General features: G+C 37.4%; 1 protein-coding gene across 1 annotated transcript in view; it reads right to left on the minus strand.

The window, feature by feature from the left end:
• LOC132313784 (uncharacterized) overlaps nucleotides 1-13420 on the minus strand; it is a 30408-nt gene that overhangs the window by 7305 nt on the left and 9683 nt on the right. Inside the window, exons 3-10 of the mRNA XM_059812730.1 lie at nucleotides 13134-13206; nucleotides 12905-12923; nucleotides 12272-12391; nucleotides 8558-8627; nucleotides 7795-7838; nucleotides 7663-7704; nucleotides 6654-6713; nucleotides 6381-6448 (exon numbers count right to left, since the gene is read on the minus strand). Of these exons, the coding sequence (XP_059668713.1) occupies nucleotides 6381-6448; nucleotides 6654-6713; nucleotides 7663-7704; nucleotides 7795-7838; nucleotides 8558-8627; nucleotides 12272-12391; nucleotides 12905-12923; nucleotides 13134-13206 (496 nt within the window). The remainder of the gene's footprint in view (nucleotides 1-6380; nucleotides 6449-6653; nucleotides 6714-7662; nucleotides 7705-7794; nucleotides 7839-8557; nucleotides 8628-12271; nucleotides 12392-12904; nucleotides 12924-13133; nucleotides 13207-13420) is intronic.

A 13420-nucleotide genomic window follows, 5' to 3' on the forward strand; every position in this document is an offset into this window, starting at 1 on the left:
TTTAGGTCTAGTGTTTGTTAGATAAATTAAGCGGCCAACAAGGCGCTGATAAGCAGACGGATATGGAAGAAGGTCTCCAGACTTGACATGAAGCCGTTGCGTCGAATCCATGAGAGGAAGCAGGATGACACCCAAGCATACCAGTGTCCTGTAGGAGGTCTAATGTATACTTCTGCTGAGAGAGTGAAATGCCATGCCTAGAGCGTGCAACCTTAATACCAAGAAAAAATCGAAGAGGACCTAAGTCTTTAACCTCAAAAGCCTGCCCAAGGTCTATTTTTACCTTGTCAATGAAAGGTGCATCATTTTCTGTGACGATTATGTCATCATATACTAAGATAATGGCACAATGATTTTCTGGACTACGACGGAAGGAGAGTGACATCGAGTGAAACCCATAGAAATAACTACATCACTGAATCGGTGAAACCATGCCCGAGGTGACTACTTCAGTCCATATAAGGATTTTAGAAGGCGACACACTTTCCCAGAATACTCCCCCTGAAACCGAAAACCTGGAAGAGGATCCATATAAATTTCTTCTGTGAAGAAAGGCATTCTTCACATCTAACTGGTGAAAAGGCCAAGAGTAGCAAGCCGCTAAGGAAATAAGAAGGTGGATAGTAGTCAGCTTGGCGACTGGAGTAAAAGTGGCATTAAAGTCCTTCCCCGGAGTTTGTGTAAATCCCTTCGCGACCAACCTAGCTTTATAGTGATCAACAATACCATCTGGTTTATATTTGATTGTAAATACCCATTTACAGCCAACAGCCCTCTCTCCTTGTGGTAAAGTAACAAGCTCCCATGAGCTGCAGCAGATGTAGTTGAAGGGAGAGATGCCTGTAATAAATGATCTCAGATAATAAACCCAATTTGTGCATGCAACTGATGCATATCAATACATTCAGGCGGAGGAGCAGGTGGCTCATGGGCACCAAATGACTCGACAATAGCAGCAGTAGAAGAAGTTGTAGTGCTGCTAGATCTGAGGTGTGGGTAGAGCTGGAAGCACCTATCCTTAGTATGGCCAATTTTTCCACAGTGTGTAAATATGGTAGAACTCCCCCGTCCATGGTTACTGCCATGGCCACCGGTGTGAGTACCAGATGGTCTAGAATAAATGACTAATGCCATCTGATTAGTGTCAGGTGCAGGACGTGTAGCAGGAGCCATCGAAGGTGTAACCTGACTTCAACGATCATCCCCATCAATAATAGTAAAAGCCTCGAAAAGAGAGGGTAGAGGTGTAGTATACATGATTTGAGCATGAAGGGCCTCAAATTCTGGACGAAGTCCCATAAGAAACTGATAAATCTGATGACGTTCATGTCTAGCCTTAATAATCCATGCAGCCTCTACTGAGATATCACCAAGGGACTCATAGTGAGCAAATTCCTCCCAACTTGACTGAAGGAAGGTAAAGTAATCTGCAACTGACAGCTTCAAATCGTCATGGGTAGCTCGTGAGATATCTCGATGCAACTCATAGATCCAAGTTTCATTACAAGCATGAGCATAAGTCTTAGTGAGACTAGTCCATAAGGTGCGTACAGTTACATGATACATAAACATATTATAAATACATTGCTCCATAGAATTGAATAACCACCCAAGAATGGTACAATTATCAATGTCCCATTGTTTAAACATGGGTTTAGCAGGTGCTGGTTTTTTAATAGTGGCCAATAAATATCCAGTTTTACCCCGACTCCCTAAATAAAGTCTCATTGATCTCGACCAAGACGGAAAATTTTTCCCATTTAATAAAACTGTAGTAATCCTTTGGGCTTGGGAACTATGCCCATAGGATGCATTATCCTTAGTCTGAACAGATTCCATTTCTCAGATTGTGATGATATAGAATCAAATCGCAGATTCTTACCGAATTGCAGATTGTAAATTCTATTGTCTGCAAGTCACAAGGGCTGGAGAAGTTTTCCAAGTGAGCAGCTCTGTATGCAAGAGTGAAACTCGGTCGGATAATTTGTCAACAACATGTACTGACCTTGCAGAAGTCGACAGAGAATGAAAAGAGGCTGGACGATTCGTCAACAGCACATAACGACCAAGCCGGTCATTGGTTTAGAGAGAGCCCTCTACCTTATGAAGTGATGGAGGGAAGAAGAAATACCCCCGAAGGGGTTTGGTTTGATTGGGTGTGTTTTGATGGTTGGTGACTGAAAAATTTAAAGAACACAAAAAGAGGAGAGGATGAACCAAGAAAATATGAAGTAGAGATCAAGCAGTGGAGTGTGTGTCGTGTTCTCGGCTCTGATACCAAGTTGAATATAAAAGGCTCTTGTAAGTCACAAATTCTCATCAGCCATGCTCCTAATTTATATTACAGACTGAATATTATATAAGTGGAAAGTAAATCAAATCACTGATCCTATGCCTCTAATAGGCACATGATGAAAATAATATCATATAAAATCAAATTAAGATCAGATCAAATCCAATCCCTAAAGATACTCCCAATACAGATCAAATCCCTATATTTTCTCCCAATAGATTTCATTAGTGTTGGAATTTGAGACCACAAATTCTTACTCTAATTATGTTTCTATTTTAGAGTTGTATTATGTTACATAATTTCTTGTTTGGCAAGTCTTGACCTCTAAGAAATTGTAATCCTTATCCAACAAGGAATTAGGTTTGAAACTCTATAAATAGATACATAGGCATTGGGTTGAGACTTATGAGATTGAGATAGATGTAGTCTCATGAGAGAGTTGATGGGTAGAGTTAGTATGCGAGTGGGTACATGGTGAAAAGACATGTACGTGGTGTTGATACTCTATTGTTGTAATATCTCTACGAATCATAGGTCCATTGGTAGGTTGTGAAGCACTGCAGATGTTGGGTTAGTCTATGGCAGAGGCAGCGACATGTGTGGGAGTGTTGCTGGATATGTTGATTCGGATTATGCTATAGATCTTGATAGGAGGAGGTCCTTGACAAGGTATGTTTTCACTCTTTGTGGGAATGTGATCAGTTGGAAGACGGCTTTGTAGCCTGTAGTTGCATTGTCTACTATTGAGGCCGAGTACATGGTAGCTACAGAGGTAGTGAAGGAAGCTATATGGTTGAGAGGCTTGGTTGGTGATTTGGGCTTGTAGTAGGGTGATTTGACTGTGTTTTGCGACAGCCAGAGTGCAATAAATTTGATTAAAAATCAGACGTTCCATGAGAGGACCAAGCATATTGATTTCAGGTTTCACTTCATCAGAGATGTGGTTGCACAGGGTGCTATTGCAGTGAGAAAGATTGGGATAACAGAGAAACCGGCAAATATGATGACTAAGGTCATTCCTACACTCAAATTGTCTGGACTTGATTGGTACTTGCAGTTGTTGAGGCCCTTAGGGACATATAGAGGAGGCGAAAGGAGTAGTTAGAGATTGTGGAACTTGGCGTAATTCGAGCCAAGGTGGAGATTTGTGATGTTGTGGCCCAAATTTGGTGCTGGGTCGTGACCCGCTTATGACCCGATGACCCGTTGGATGAGCTTTGTGTGGGCCCAAGCCCACCAAAGCTTTGGGAGTTCGGGGGCTTGCCGGTGAGAAAAAATTTTGATCCATTTTTTGCTCATGGGTCGTGGACCCTAATTAGTCTCTTATAGCCTGATATATATAGAAACTTAGGGTTTAGAGTGGTGTAAGAGAGAGACTAAAATTCGTACAGAAATAGAGTGATGGGGTGAAAACTTGTAATCTTCGATTTTTTACACATAGTGAAGACTTTCGTCGGATCTCAACCGTAGACGTAAGCTATTGCCGAACCACGTATAAATCTTTGTGTTCTTTATGTGGTGTGTTTACTTTTCTATTGTAATTCTTGATTTTATCTTGGGTTAATTGCGTTTGTCATAACATCCTCCATTATAGATCCTCCATTATAGCCTGGTTTGGACACTGCAAGTGCTGAATTCTCGGTAATAGGACCTCTTCCAGAATTACAACCCATTAGCTCCTTACGACTCTCTTCCCTTGGATATGAGCGAAAGCTTCAAGCTGAGAAACGGATCTTTACCCAACACTTGGCTACACGCTTGATCGAATTCAGGGTTTAGGCCTACCAAAAACTGAAACACCCGCTCCTTTTCCAGCACGTTTTTCATCTTCTTCGTATCTGCAGCTGATTCCATCTCTATATTTTGATAGAGATCCAGTTCCGTCAACAACCATTTAAGAGCATTATAATACTCTGTGACAGTTGAAGAACCTTGCTGGGTTCTGATAATCTGCCACTTTAGTTCAAATATTTGAGAGGCAAAACCTCCCTTAGAGTAGGTTCTTGTGACTGCTTCCCAAATATCCTTGGCAGGAGTAGATATGTCTTGCTGATCTCTGGTTGCATTGAATGGAGTAGCCAAGACATTGCCATGGAATTCTCGGCCTCCCCAGTTTTCATACTTTGGATCATTTTCTGCTGGAGGCTTTACAGATCCGGTAACAAACTTAATTTTCCCTTTGCTTCTCAGGGAAATCTTGGGTGATTGGGACCACTCTATAAAGTTTCTTCCATTCAACTTGGAAGTGGAGATTTGCATGGTTGGGTTTTAGTGTGAATGGAGGCCTGGCTGTTGGAGGACGACATAATCAGACAGATTGACAATGAAGGACTATCTGAAAAAAAAAATTGAAACAATCACAAATGGCGTGATAAAGACCGCAAAGAAGGAAGATGAGAATGGTAACGAAGGCTGTAGAAAAACCGACGGCAATGAAGGCCGTGAAAAAACTCCCAATGAACCTAAATAGGCTCTGATACCATGTCAATTGGTGAAGAATGAACCACTCTTCTTTTTATTATAGAAGAATTACACAGATATATATATATATAAATACAAGAGAAGACTTACATTAGGCTAGACTAGGTAACTCTCCTAAATTAAGAGCTAAGAATTATGATCTAAATTACAATCATATCTGTGCAACCTATATACCGAAAGAATAATAAGTCAACTATTCCAACACCAATAGTTAATGATTATCCAAAATACCCAGATTTTAGATCCTTGGGTCCACTGAAGTAAATCAAACAATCACTAAGACAAGAGTCCTACTCTCTCAGGTTTAAGCGTTACTTGCTATAACACTAATAAGTGAAAAATTACTACGACGGCTACTGCAATTTTTCCACTTGTCCTTGATCCAGTTCAATGTGTCCTACACATCAACATGCATGGTTTTGAGTCTTCCACTCAAATGACTGATAATCTCATAGAAACCAACATGTTACATTCTTTCAGATAGAGCATCCATGTTCTATCACTGAATGCGAAGTAATTTATGATAATCTAATCTCTATGATTTATATCTCCTATGCACGACTCTCTCTATGCACATAAACCATATTCCATAGTCAAAGAACAACTTAATTCATCTCATGGATTAACCAATACAAACACTCACCATATGTATGTAAAGCATTTAAATAAAACATAATTCATTAATAATAAGAGTCAAATACAACCCAACTACTGGCTTGAAGGGCATATAATCCCAACATCCTTGTCATCTAAATATTGATAATTAATCACCCTAATAATAAATAAAAGAAAGAATGAACTTTTTTACTCTGGACCCAAGTTTGAATGACTTGGCAGGCTAGGCAATCAACTTTTAGGTGGTCCATCACTCCATAAACCCCTAAGAACACTATTCTAGAAGTAGAGATTTGCAAAAGAAAAAGAATGCAAATTGAGGTAAAAAATACTAAATTAATAGAAAAAATTTCCTACACAGATTTTTTAGTTTTCTTCGTGCAAGATGACCATGTCCTTAGCAGTTATTTACGGAGTATATGGTTTGCAATCCACCAAACTACTGCTACGTGCATTTGCAATGCCATAATCAGAAGGTCATAACTAATGCTATATGACCATTGGATCCAAGAGCATATGGATCTTTTTTGGAGTCGTAATTTATATATATAAAATAAATTAAAAAAAATCAGTACTTGATAATGGCCCCACATTAATCGTGGGTGATATTAGAGGCTAGCTGGTAAAAACCTAGCATTTGATATTATTTGCACAAAGTAGCTACATAAAATTTGAACCCAAATCTCTGTCTTGTTTGTTCAGTTTTTACCATTGCATCAGAAATACAAATTTCAAATTCGGTTATAGCTGATAGAATTTCTGGGTAGGATAGCCATTTGAAAAACCAAAGTTTTCTTTTTCCAACAGAAGATCACATGTATATAACTATGATTTCAAATTTTAAAAGAATGCCATAGATCTTTTTAAGCACATTAAATTTATGTTACACTAGGTAAATAGATGGCAAAGTTGAGAGTACAGTTGAATAATGTTACTTCAAAATACCTGCATGCATACATCATCAATGGAAATGGCCAAAATTAAACTTTACCTATGAAGCAAGTGTGGTAGCTCTAATTCTACAAGTACTTCACGCACAACTTTGCAAAATGGGGAAGCCTGAAAGGGAAGATAAAACATTACTATTTAGATTATACTACTATTTTCTTCATAGAAATCTAAATGAAAAGATTGTAGCTACACTAGCACCGTAAAATAGGTATTGACAACGAATTATAGAAGTTGAATGTTTAATTAGGCACCTCAACATAGAATTATGTAATAAATGTAAACATAAAAATCCTTCAGTAGTTCACAATCTAACCTCATATGCCCATATTTCAAGAGGTTTAGGTGGCAATTTTGATGCAATGTAGGAAGACCCCTGCACAGATCACATGAGATTGTTCAGCTCGAGCTTTGATATGCGCTGAATATTGCATATTCGAGCCCTTAAACGTGCATATGTTAACGCCTTAGTAATATCTATATCTCAGTTCTTATGTTTGTTTTTGTTTATTTGCTATTTGTTGGTCTTTACCAAAAGAGACGGACATTCCTATGAATTTGAGGCTTACAATGGTGTTCCTTATGCTTAAGGAGATGTTCCGGACCTTCCGAGTCGATTTAGAATCATCACAAAATCCTTTTCCATATAATCAAATCGGGATTACTTATCAAAAAAATTTAAATCAAATCAGGATTAGTTTATAGTTGGCAATACCAACACGGTCCTTCAAGTTCGACACCCTTGAAATAGCCTTATCCTACAAAGATTCGTTCTATTGCAAGTGGTCTTGTTTAATTGACACACATCAAGCTTGTAATATTACAAGCCAAACACTGATAGATAATATTGATTACTCCCTCCGTCCCAATTTAAGTGTCGCTTATGGAGTAGTACTTTTTAAGGGGACATGTGGGACATGCATTGTTTGTCTGGAAAGTTACAAATTTGCCCTTTTAAGTTTTGAATATTCAAGTTTGAAATTTTAAATTCAAAGGACATATATGGAAAGATGTGAAATATATTATTTGAAAGAGGAAAGTATGACACTTATTTTGGGATGGGACAGACAAAAAGGAAAGTATGACACTTATTTTGGGACGGAGGGAGTATTATCTAATATGTTGGTGTATGCAGAAAACGTAGATAATGACTTGTATAAAATATTATAAAATGTCATTCATTTCAATAATTTTTTCTCAAATTAATCTACTATGTGATTAGCCCATTCAAAGGGTTTTTTTTTTTTTTTTTTTTTTTTTTTTCCCCCAACATGTTGTAGGAAATTGCATCATCTGGTTAGTAAGAACTTATAAAAACATTATACCTTTCCCATGCGACCAATCATAGCAAAACCTTCAGTCAAAGTCTGTAATAGAATGAGTTAGTATAGACGAACTATCAACAGATTGTCTTTCTGTGATTGATAAAACTGATTGCAAAAGAGTCAAGTTCTAACCGTTAGAAGACCAAGTGACAACATAAAAGGAACATTTCCATCACCTACAGAAAATGAATTAAAATAGTAGATACATTAAATGGTTGTTGAGTGCAGCAAGAACCAGAAAGATATAAAACATGAAAAGAAAGCAAAGTTCATTAGAGGTTATCATCCAAAAACATAGCCATTGTCACAATCAAGAGAGAGAAATAAAAAACAATTGTTCCCCAAATGGAATTAATGAAAAAAATTCCAGAGCAGGCAACATCTTGTTTGGGCTACTGGATTTATGTTCTTAATCTACTGGCGAGGATATTGGCAGGAGTTGATTGAAATTTTAGCGTGGGCTCATGAAAGTACATGCTTGGCCAATTTGATTTGATAAAGAGATAAATCAGTGGTCCTTCCCATGTGCAACCAAAATTGGTAGGATTAGCCCACTTTTCTGTAGGTTATCCACTTATGCAGCTTTTTTGATTGCCTCTATATTAGGTAAATTTTGGTTAATTGAGATGTGGAATCAAGCTTTCTTGACTGCCCCTACATAAAAATTGGGTTAATTAAGATGTGGAAGCCTACTTCCTCAAAAAGAAGGGGCATTCCCCAGCTTTTAGATCTGTTTAAAATGTAACCAAAAAAAATTGCACTCTCCCAGATAACAATGTAGAATTGACGTCTTCCCTTCTCATAAATAACTAATTTATAAATAATTAAACAATGGAAAACAATCCAGCACAACAAGAAAAGCTGACAAAAATCAGATTGGTGGAACTACACAAACCATATTTCCCAACCAAATACTTAATTATGCCATCAGATTCATACATTGCAACTCCTGTGTTTGGATCCACCTGCAGTAAAAAACAGAAACAGGATTAGTCCAAGGCCGAGACCCTTGTTCAATATAAGTTGAATCCTAAGCATCTCATTCCTAGGGCACATTCATTTTAAACTAAAGAGTGGAGAGAAAAACAGATATAACAACAACAACAACCAAGCCTTTTTCCCTACTACTTGGAATTGGCTACATGAATCCTATGTTTCCATTCCGCTCTATTAAAGGCCATAACCTTGGTCAATCCACATACTATCATATCCTTCCTTACTAACTTTATCCACGTTAATCAATTTTCTCTCATTTTATCTCCAATTTGTGCTACTCCAAACACCTTTGGAGGATGGAAAAAGGGTCTTTATCAGAAAATATCATTTGGAATGGTGATTTTCCTTGAAGGACCCTATAAGGCATGCAGTTTAAAAGATAAGCACCAACCAGAACTGCAGCTGCCCAAAAATGTTTTGGAACATGCATTTGAATTATTAAGGCACGAGCGATAACTAGGAGTAGTCCATTCTTCCGTTCAACAATTCGATTTTGTTGAGGGGTATCAACAGAAGATGTTTGATGGATAATGCCCCTCAACTCAAGAAACGTTTAAAAATATTTTTTTTATATTCAAGGGCATTGTCAGTTCTAAGAACAAGTAATTTTGCATCAAACTGATTTTGAATTTCAACATAAAAGGATTGAAAAACATAGAACACTTGAGATTTATTTTTAAGAATATAAACCCAAATTAAACGTGAATAATCATCAACAAATGACACAAAATAACGAGCACCGAATAAACCAGTAGTACGAGCTGGTCCCCAAGCATCCGAATGTACTAACTCAAAATGTTTCATAGTCTTATTATTAAAACGAGACTTAAAAGTAGCCCGATGATGTTTACTAAGTTCGCAAGTAGTACAATTAAACTTAGAAAAATCAACTAAAGAAGGGACCAAGACTCGAAGACTATTGTTGTCAGGGGCTTATTTGTTATTACTTATATAATATTGGGCTTATGTGTAATTTCTGAAACATATTAGTATAAATAGAATGTGATGGAAGGATGAAAGTATTCTTTCATTCATTCTAATTTCCCCATCTCTCTCTCTTTTTCTCTCATCCCCTTTCTTCTCTTTTTCTTTTTCTTCTTCTTCTTATACTTTACTCTTGATTTGATTATATCTTAAAGTCAACATGGTATCTAAGCATGATTTGTAAAGCTCTAGGTGTGTAGTTGAAACCCTAGGCAAGTTTGTGTAAACCCTAGTGGATGTGAAAGGTTTTGAAAAGATTCCAAGATGGGATTTGTTTGGACCTATTTTGATCTGTTGCAGTCTCGATTGTTGTTTTCTTCGTGTTCGTGTGGTTTTGCAACGACGGCTTTTTCTTCGTCGTTCACGATTCTGGTATTGTCTACTTTGTTGCTTTCTAGGGTTTGTGTGGTGACTGCGTGGTTACTTTTTTATGCATCCCAGAAGACGATAATCTTTCTAGTTGAAGTTTGTGTGTTAGAGATGTGGTTCTCTACGTATTTTTGTTGCTGCTTTTGTTTATGAGGATTGTATACCCAGAAATTGTTTGATAAAATGTCTAACTTAGAGGTGGCTTCAAAAGAAGCTGGGTCTTCTCCTAATCTGACTCTAGTATTTGGTGGTAGTAGTGATCACCATCCAGGCCTTTGTATTACGACTGCTAAGCTGGATGAGATGAATTATTTGAAGTGGGCTCAATTTGCTCGTATGCATATCACTGGTCGTAGGATCGACCATATTGAAGGGACTGTCACGTATCCCTCCAAGAATGATCCTGAATTCAAATAGTGGAGTACGAATAATGCACTAGTTATGACGTGGTTGTTGCAGTCAATGCAACCACATATTAGCAAAGGGTTTCATCAGTTATTCAAGTTGGGCATTATAGATATCTGTGCACCAGCTTGAGGGAGAGTGTTGTCAGGGGCTTATTTGTTATTACTCATATAATATTGGAGCTTATGTGTAATCTCTGAAACTTATTAGTATAAATAGAATGTGATGAAAAGATGAAAGTATTCTTTCATTCTTTCTCTCTTTCCCCATCTCTCTTTCTTTTTCTCTCATCCTCTTTCTTCCCTTTTTTTTCTCTTCTTATACTTTACTCTTGATTTGATTATATCTTAAAGTCAACAACTATTTGAAGAAGGATGTCCAAGGCGGCAATGCCGTTGATAAGCTGAAGAGGAGGTGGAATGTAGAACTGTCGGAGCAGGAGTCAGCTGGAAGTAGTAAAGACCATCCTTCTCAAACCCCCACCAATCGTCTTTTTCGTCTTGAGATCCTGAAAGACACAATGGGAAGGAGAAAAAATATTTGAGCAATTTAAATCTGATATGATTTTGCGAACTGACAATAAATTGAATGAAAATTAAGGGATATATAAAACCGATGAAAAAGTGAGACCCGAAGTGCAGAAGGTACCAATTCCATGAATAGGTGATTTGGCACCATTCGCTATAGTATCAACCGAAGGTGAGAAAACATGAGAAATATCAAAAAGAAAAGATGGGTTATCTGTCATGTGGTCGGATGCCCTTGAATCAATGATCCAAGGTGCAGAAATGAAGCATGGAAACAGGTATTACCTGAAGTAACAATAGCAGCAGTGGAGGATGAGGGCTAATTTGCATGCTCACGCTTTACTAGAGAATCAAACTTGGCTTTGGAGAGAACTATTTGTTCAGGATTGAGAGTAATCTCCTCCTAAACTGAAGCCTGATTAGCCCAAGCTGGCTTGCCTTGAAGAGCCCAGCAGAAGTCAACAAAGTGATTGTTTTGGCCACAATGAGTACACTTCTTGCTACCGCGGCCCCCTTTGCCGCCACGAATACCACAGCCTGGGTTGGAAGGACCTCTGCCCCCTCATCCTCCACGAAAGGTATCATGTCGCTCAGTAGGAACAACAAGAGCAGAGTGGTTTTCCTGCTCAATCAAAGGGGCATGAATAGATGCTCTTTGAACTCGAGCAAAAGTCTTAATGGCTATGGGACAAAATTTGTGAACTGATTGGAGTGAGTTCGGGTTTAAGTCTGGATAAAAACTTCGCCACCCGAAACTCTTCCATGTGCTGCTGTTGTTTACGTTTTCTACATTTGTAGTCAATGGTTGGTAGACATTCAATTCTTCCCACATACCTTTCAGTTCTGAGAAATAATCTTCAATCGAACAATCTCCTTGCTGGAGATTAAAAATATCCTAGTACAATTGATAAATTTGAGATATATTCTTCTTTGAATAATACATGTCCCTGAGATTTTCCTAGATATCTTTGGCAAATTCTAGGAATGACACGTTGTTGAAGATCTCATGTTACAAGCTATTCCATAACCAAGTCATAATATGAGCATCTTCTTTCTCTAAAGCCTCAATAATCTTTTCATCAGTGGTGGGTTTGGTTGATTGAAGATAGAACAGTTTTCCTTAAGCCCGTTGGATTTTATTGATAAATGAGAGTTACTCATCTTAGTCAGTATTATTAGTCTAACATGTTCCAAGCATGCAAAAAAGAATTGCTTTTTAAAAATATATATATGTATAGTTAAGTTCATTTTGATTCTCTATTTTTGGAATTCTCTTTGTTAACAGTGTTGGTAAGTCAAAGAACAAAAGATGAGGAATATTTTCAAACCATGTAGGGAAACTGTTGTTTTCCTCCCATCTGTGCAACCTTTGGACGGAAATTTGGACCATTTCTTGGGCATGGATAATAAAGGACGTCAAGATCCAACACAGCAACAATTTCCCTAACCTGTAAATTTTCAAAATGCCAATTAGGACAGTAATGGATGCATAGCATGGAAAACTCAGTCATGTGTTCCGAGAGAATAATCAAATGGAAACTACATTTTAAGATGGACCCCATCATCAGAGCAGGTCTTGGACACTATTTCATACAAGTGCCCAACAAGTACTGACAGACAGAAGAATGGTCCTTCTCTTGAGTGAAGTATAGTCCAAAACCAGCCTAAAAGAAGAATCCTTACGTTTAAATGGTTGAAATCAGCTAGATCATACAAGATGTCCACTGATTTAGACTTTTTAGTAATGCTTTATCCAAAAGTTCCATCACAGTTGGAAGTCCAAATTTCTAAAAGTGTAAAGTCAAGTGTGTGGTATATTGGTTCCACTGAGAGTTGGACATAGAATATTCATTTACATACTCACAATAAAATGACCTAGAAAATTCAAACATATACTTCAAAATATAAATGAAAATCTTAAATTTAACATAAAAATGGACATCCCTAAAGGTTGATGTTACCTTCCGACAAAATGGGCAGCTGAAGTTTCCGCATGTTCCATGATAATCCACATTGGAAGAAAGCAATACATTCATTCAGTTTTAAATTCATCACAGTGCCACACAAAAAGTTTTGCAGGAAAACAAGAAAACAAAAGAACAGCGAGTAATAGTATAAACTTAGAACCATTCGCATGAACTAATGCATACTAATTCAATACAGAAGAAAATGATATTGTATATTAAGTACCTTTCAAACTCATAAATCTCTATAGGCTTCTCTGGGAGAGGACCTAATTTTGAAGTCTCTTTTAATTTGAAACCTGTTTAAACAAAATGTAAACTAGAAATAAATAATAAAAAATTTCTTTGAAGTCTCTTTAACTTGAATGCATTTAATAGACCATTAGGTAGCTGATAACTGATGGTGAAGAGGATTGGGACATTTTCCTTCATCAAATACATGTTAATGCCTGTAAGGAGGATCCTCATGGATGAAGGACGAGAACCCAATAAACAACTGCACAAGGAAGTCGA

Source organism: Cornus florida, unplaced genomic scaffold (genome assembly GCF_030987335.1).
Source record: "Cornus florida cultivar Cherokee Brave unplaced genomic scaffold, ASM3098733v1 CherokeeBrave_3.0.0_Hap2_Chr06, whole genome shotgun sequence".
NCBI classification, from domain to species: domain Eukaryota; kingdom Viridiplantae; phylum Streptophyta; class Magnoliopsida; order Cornales; family Cornaceae; genus Cornus; species Cornus florida.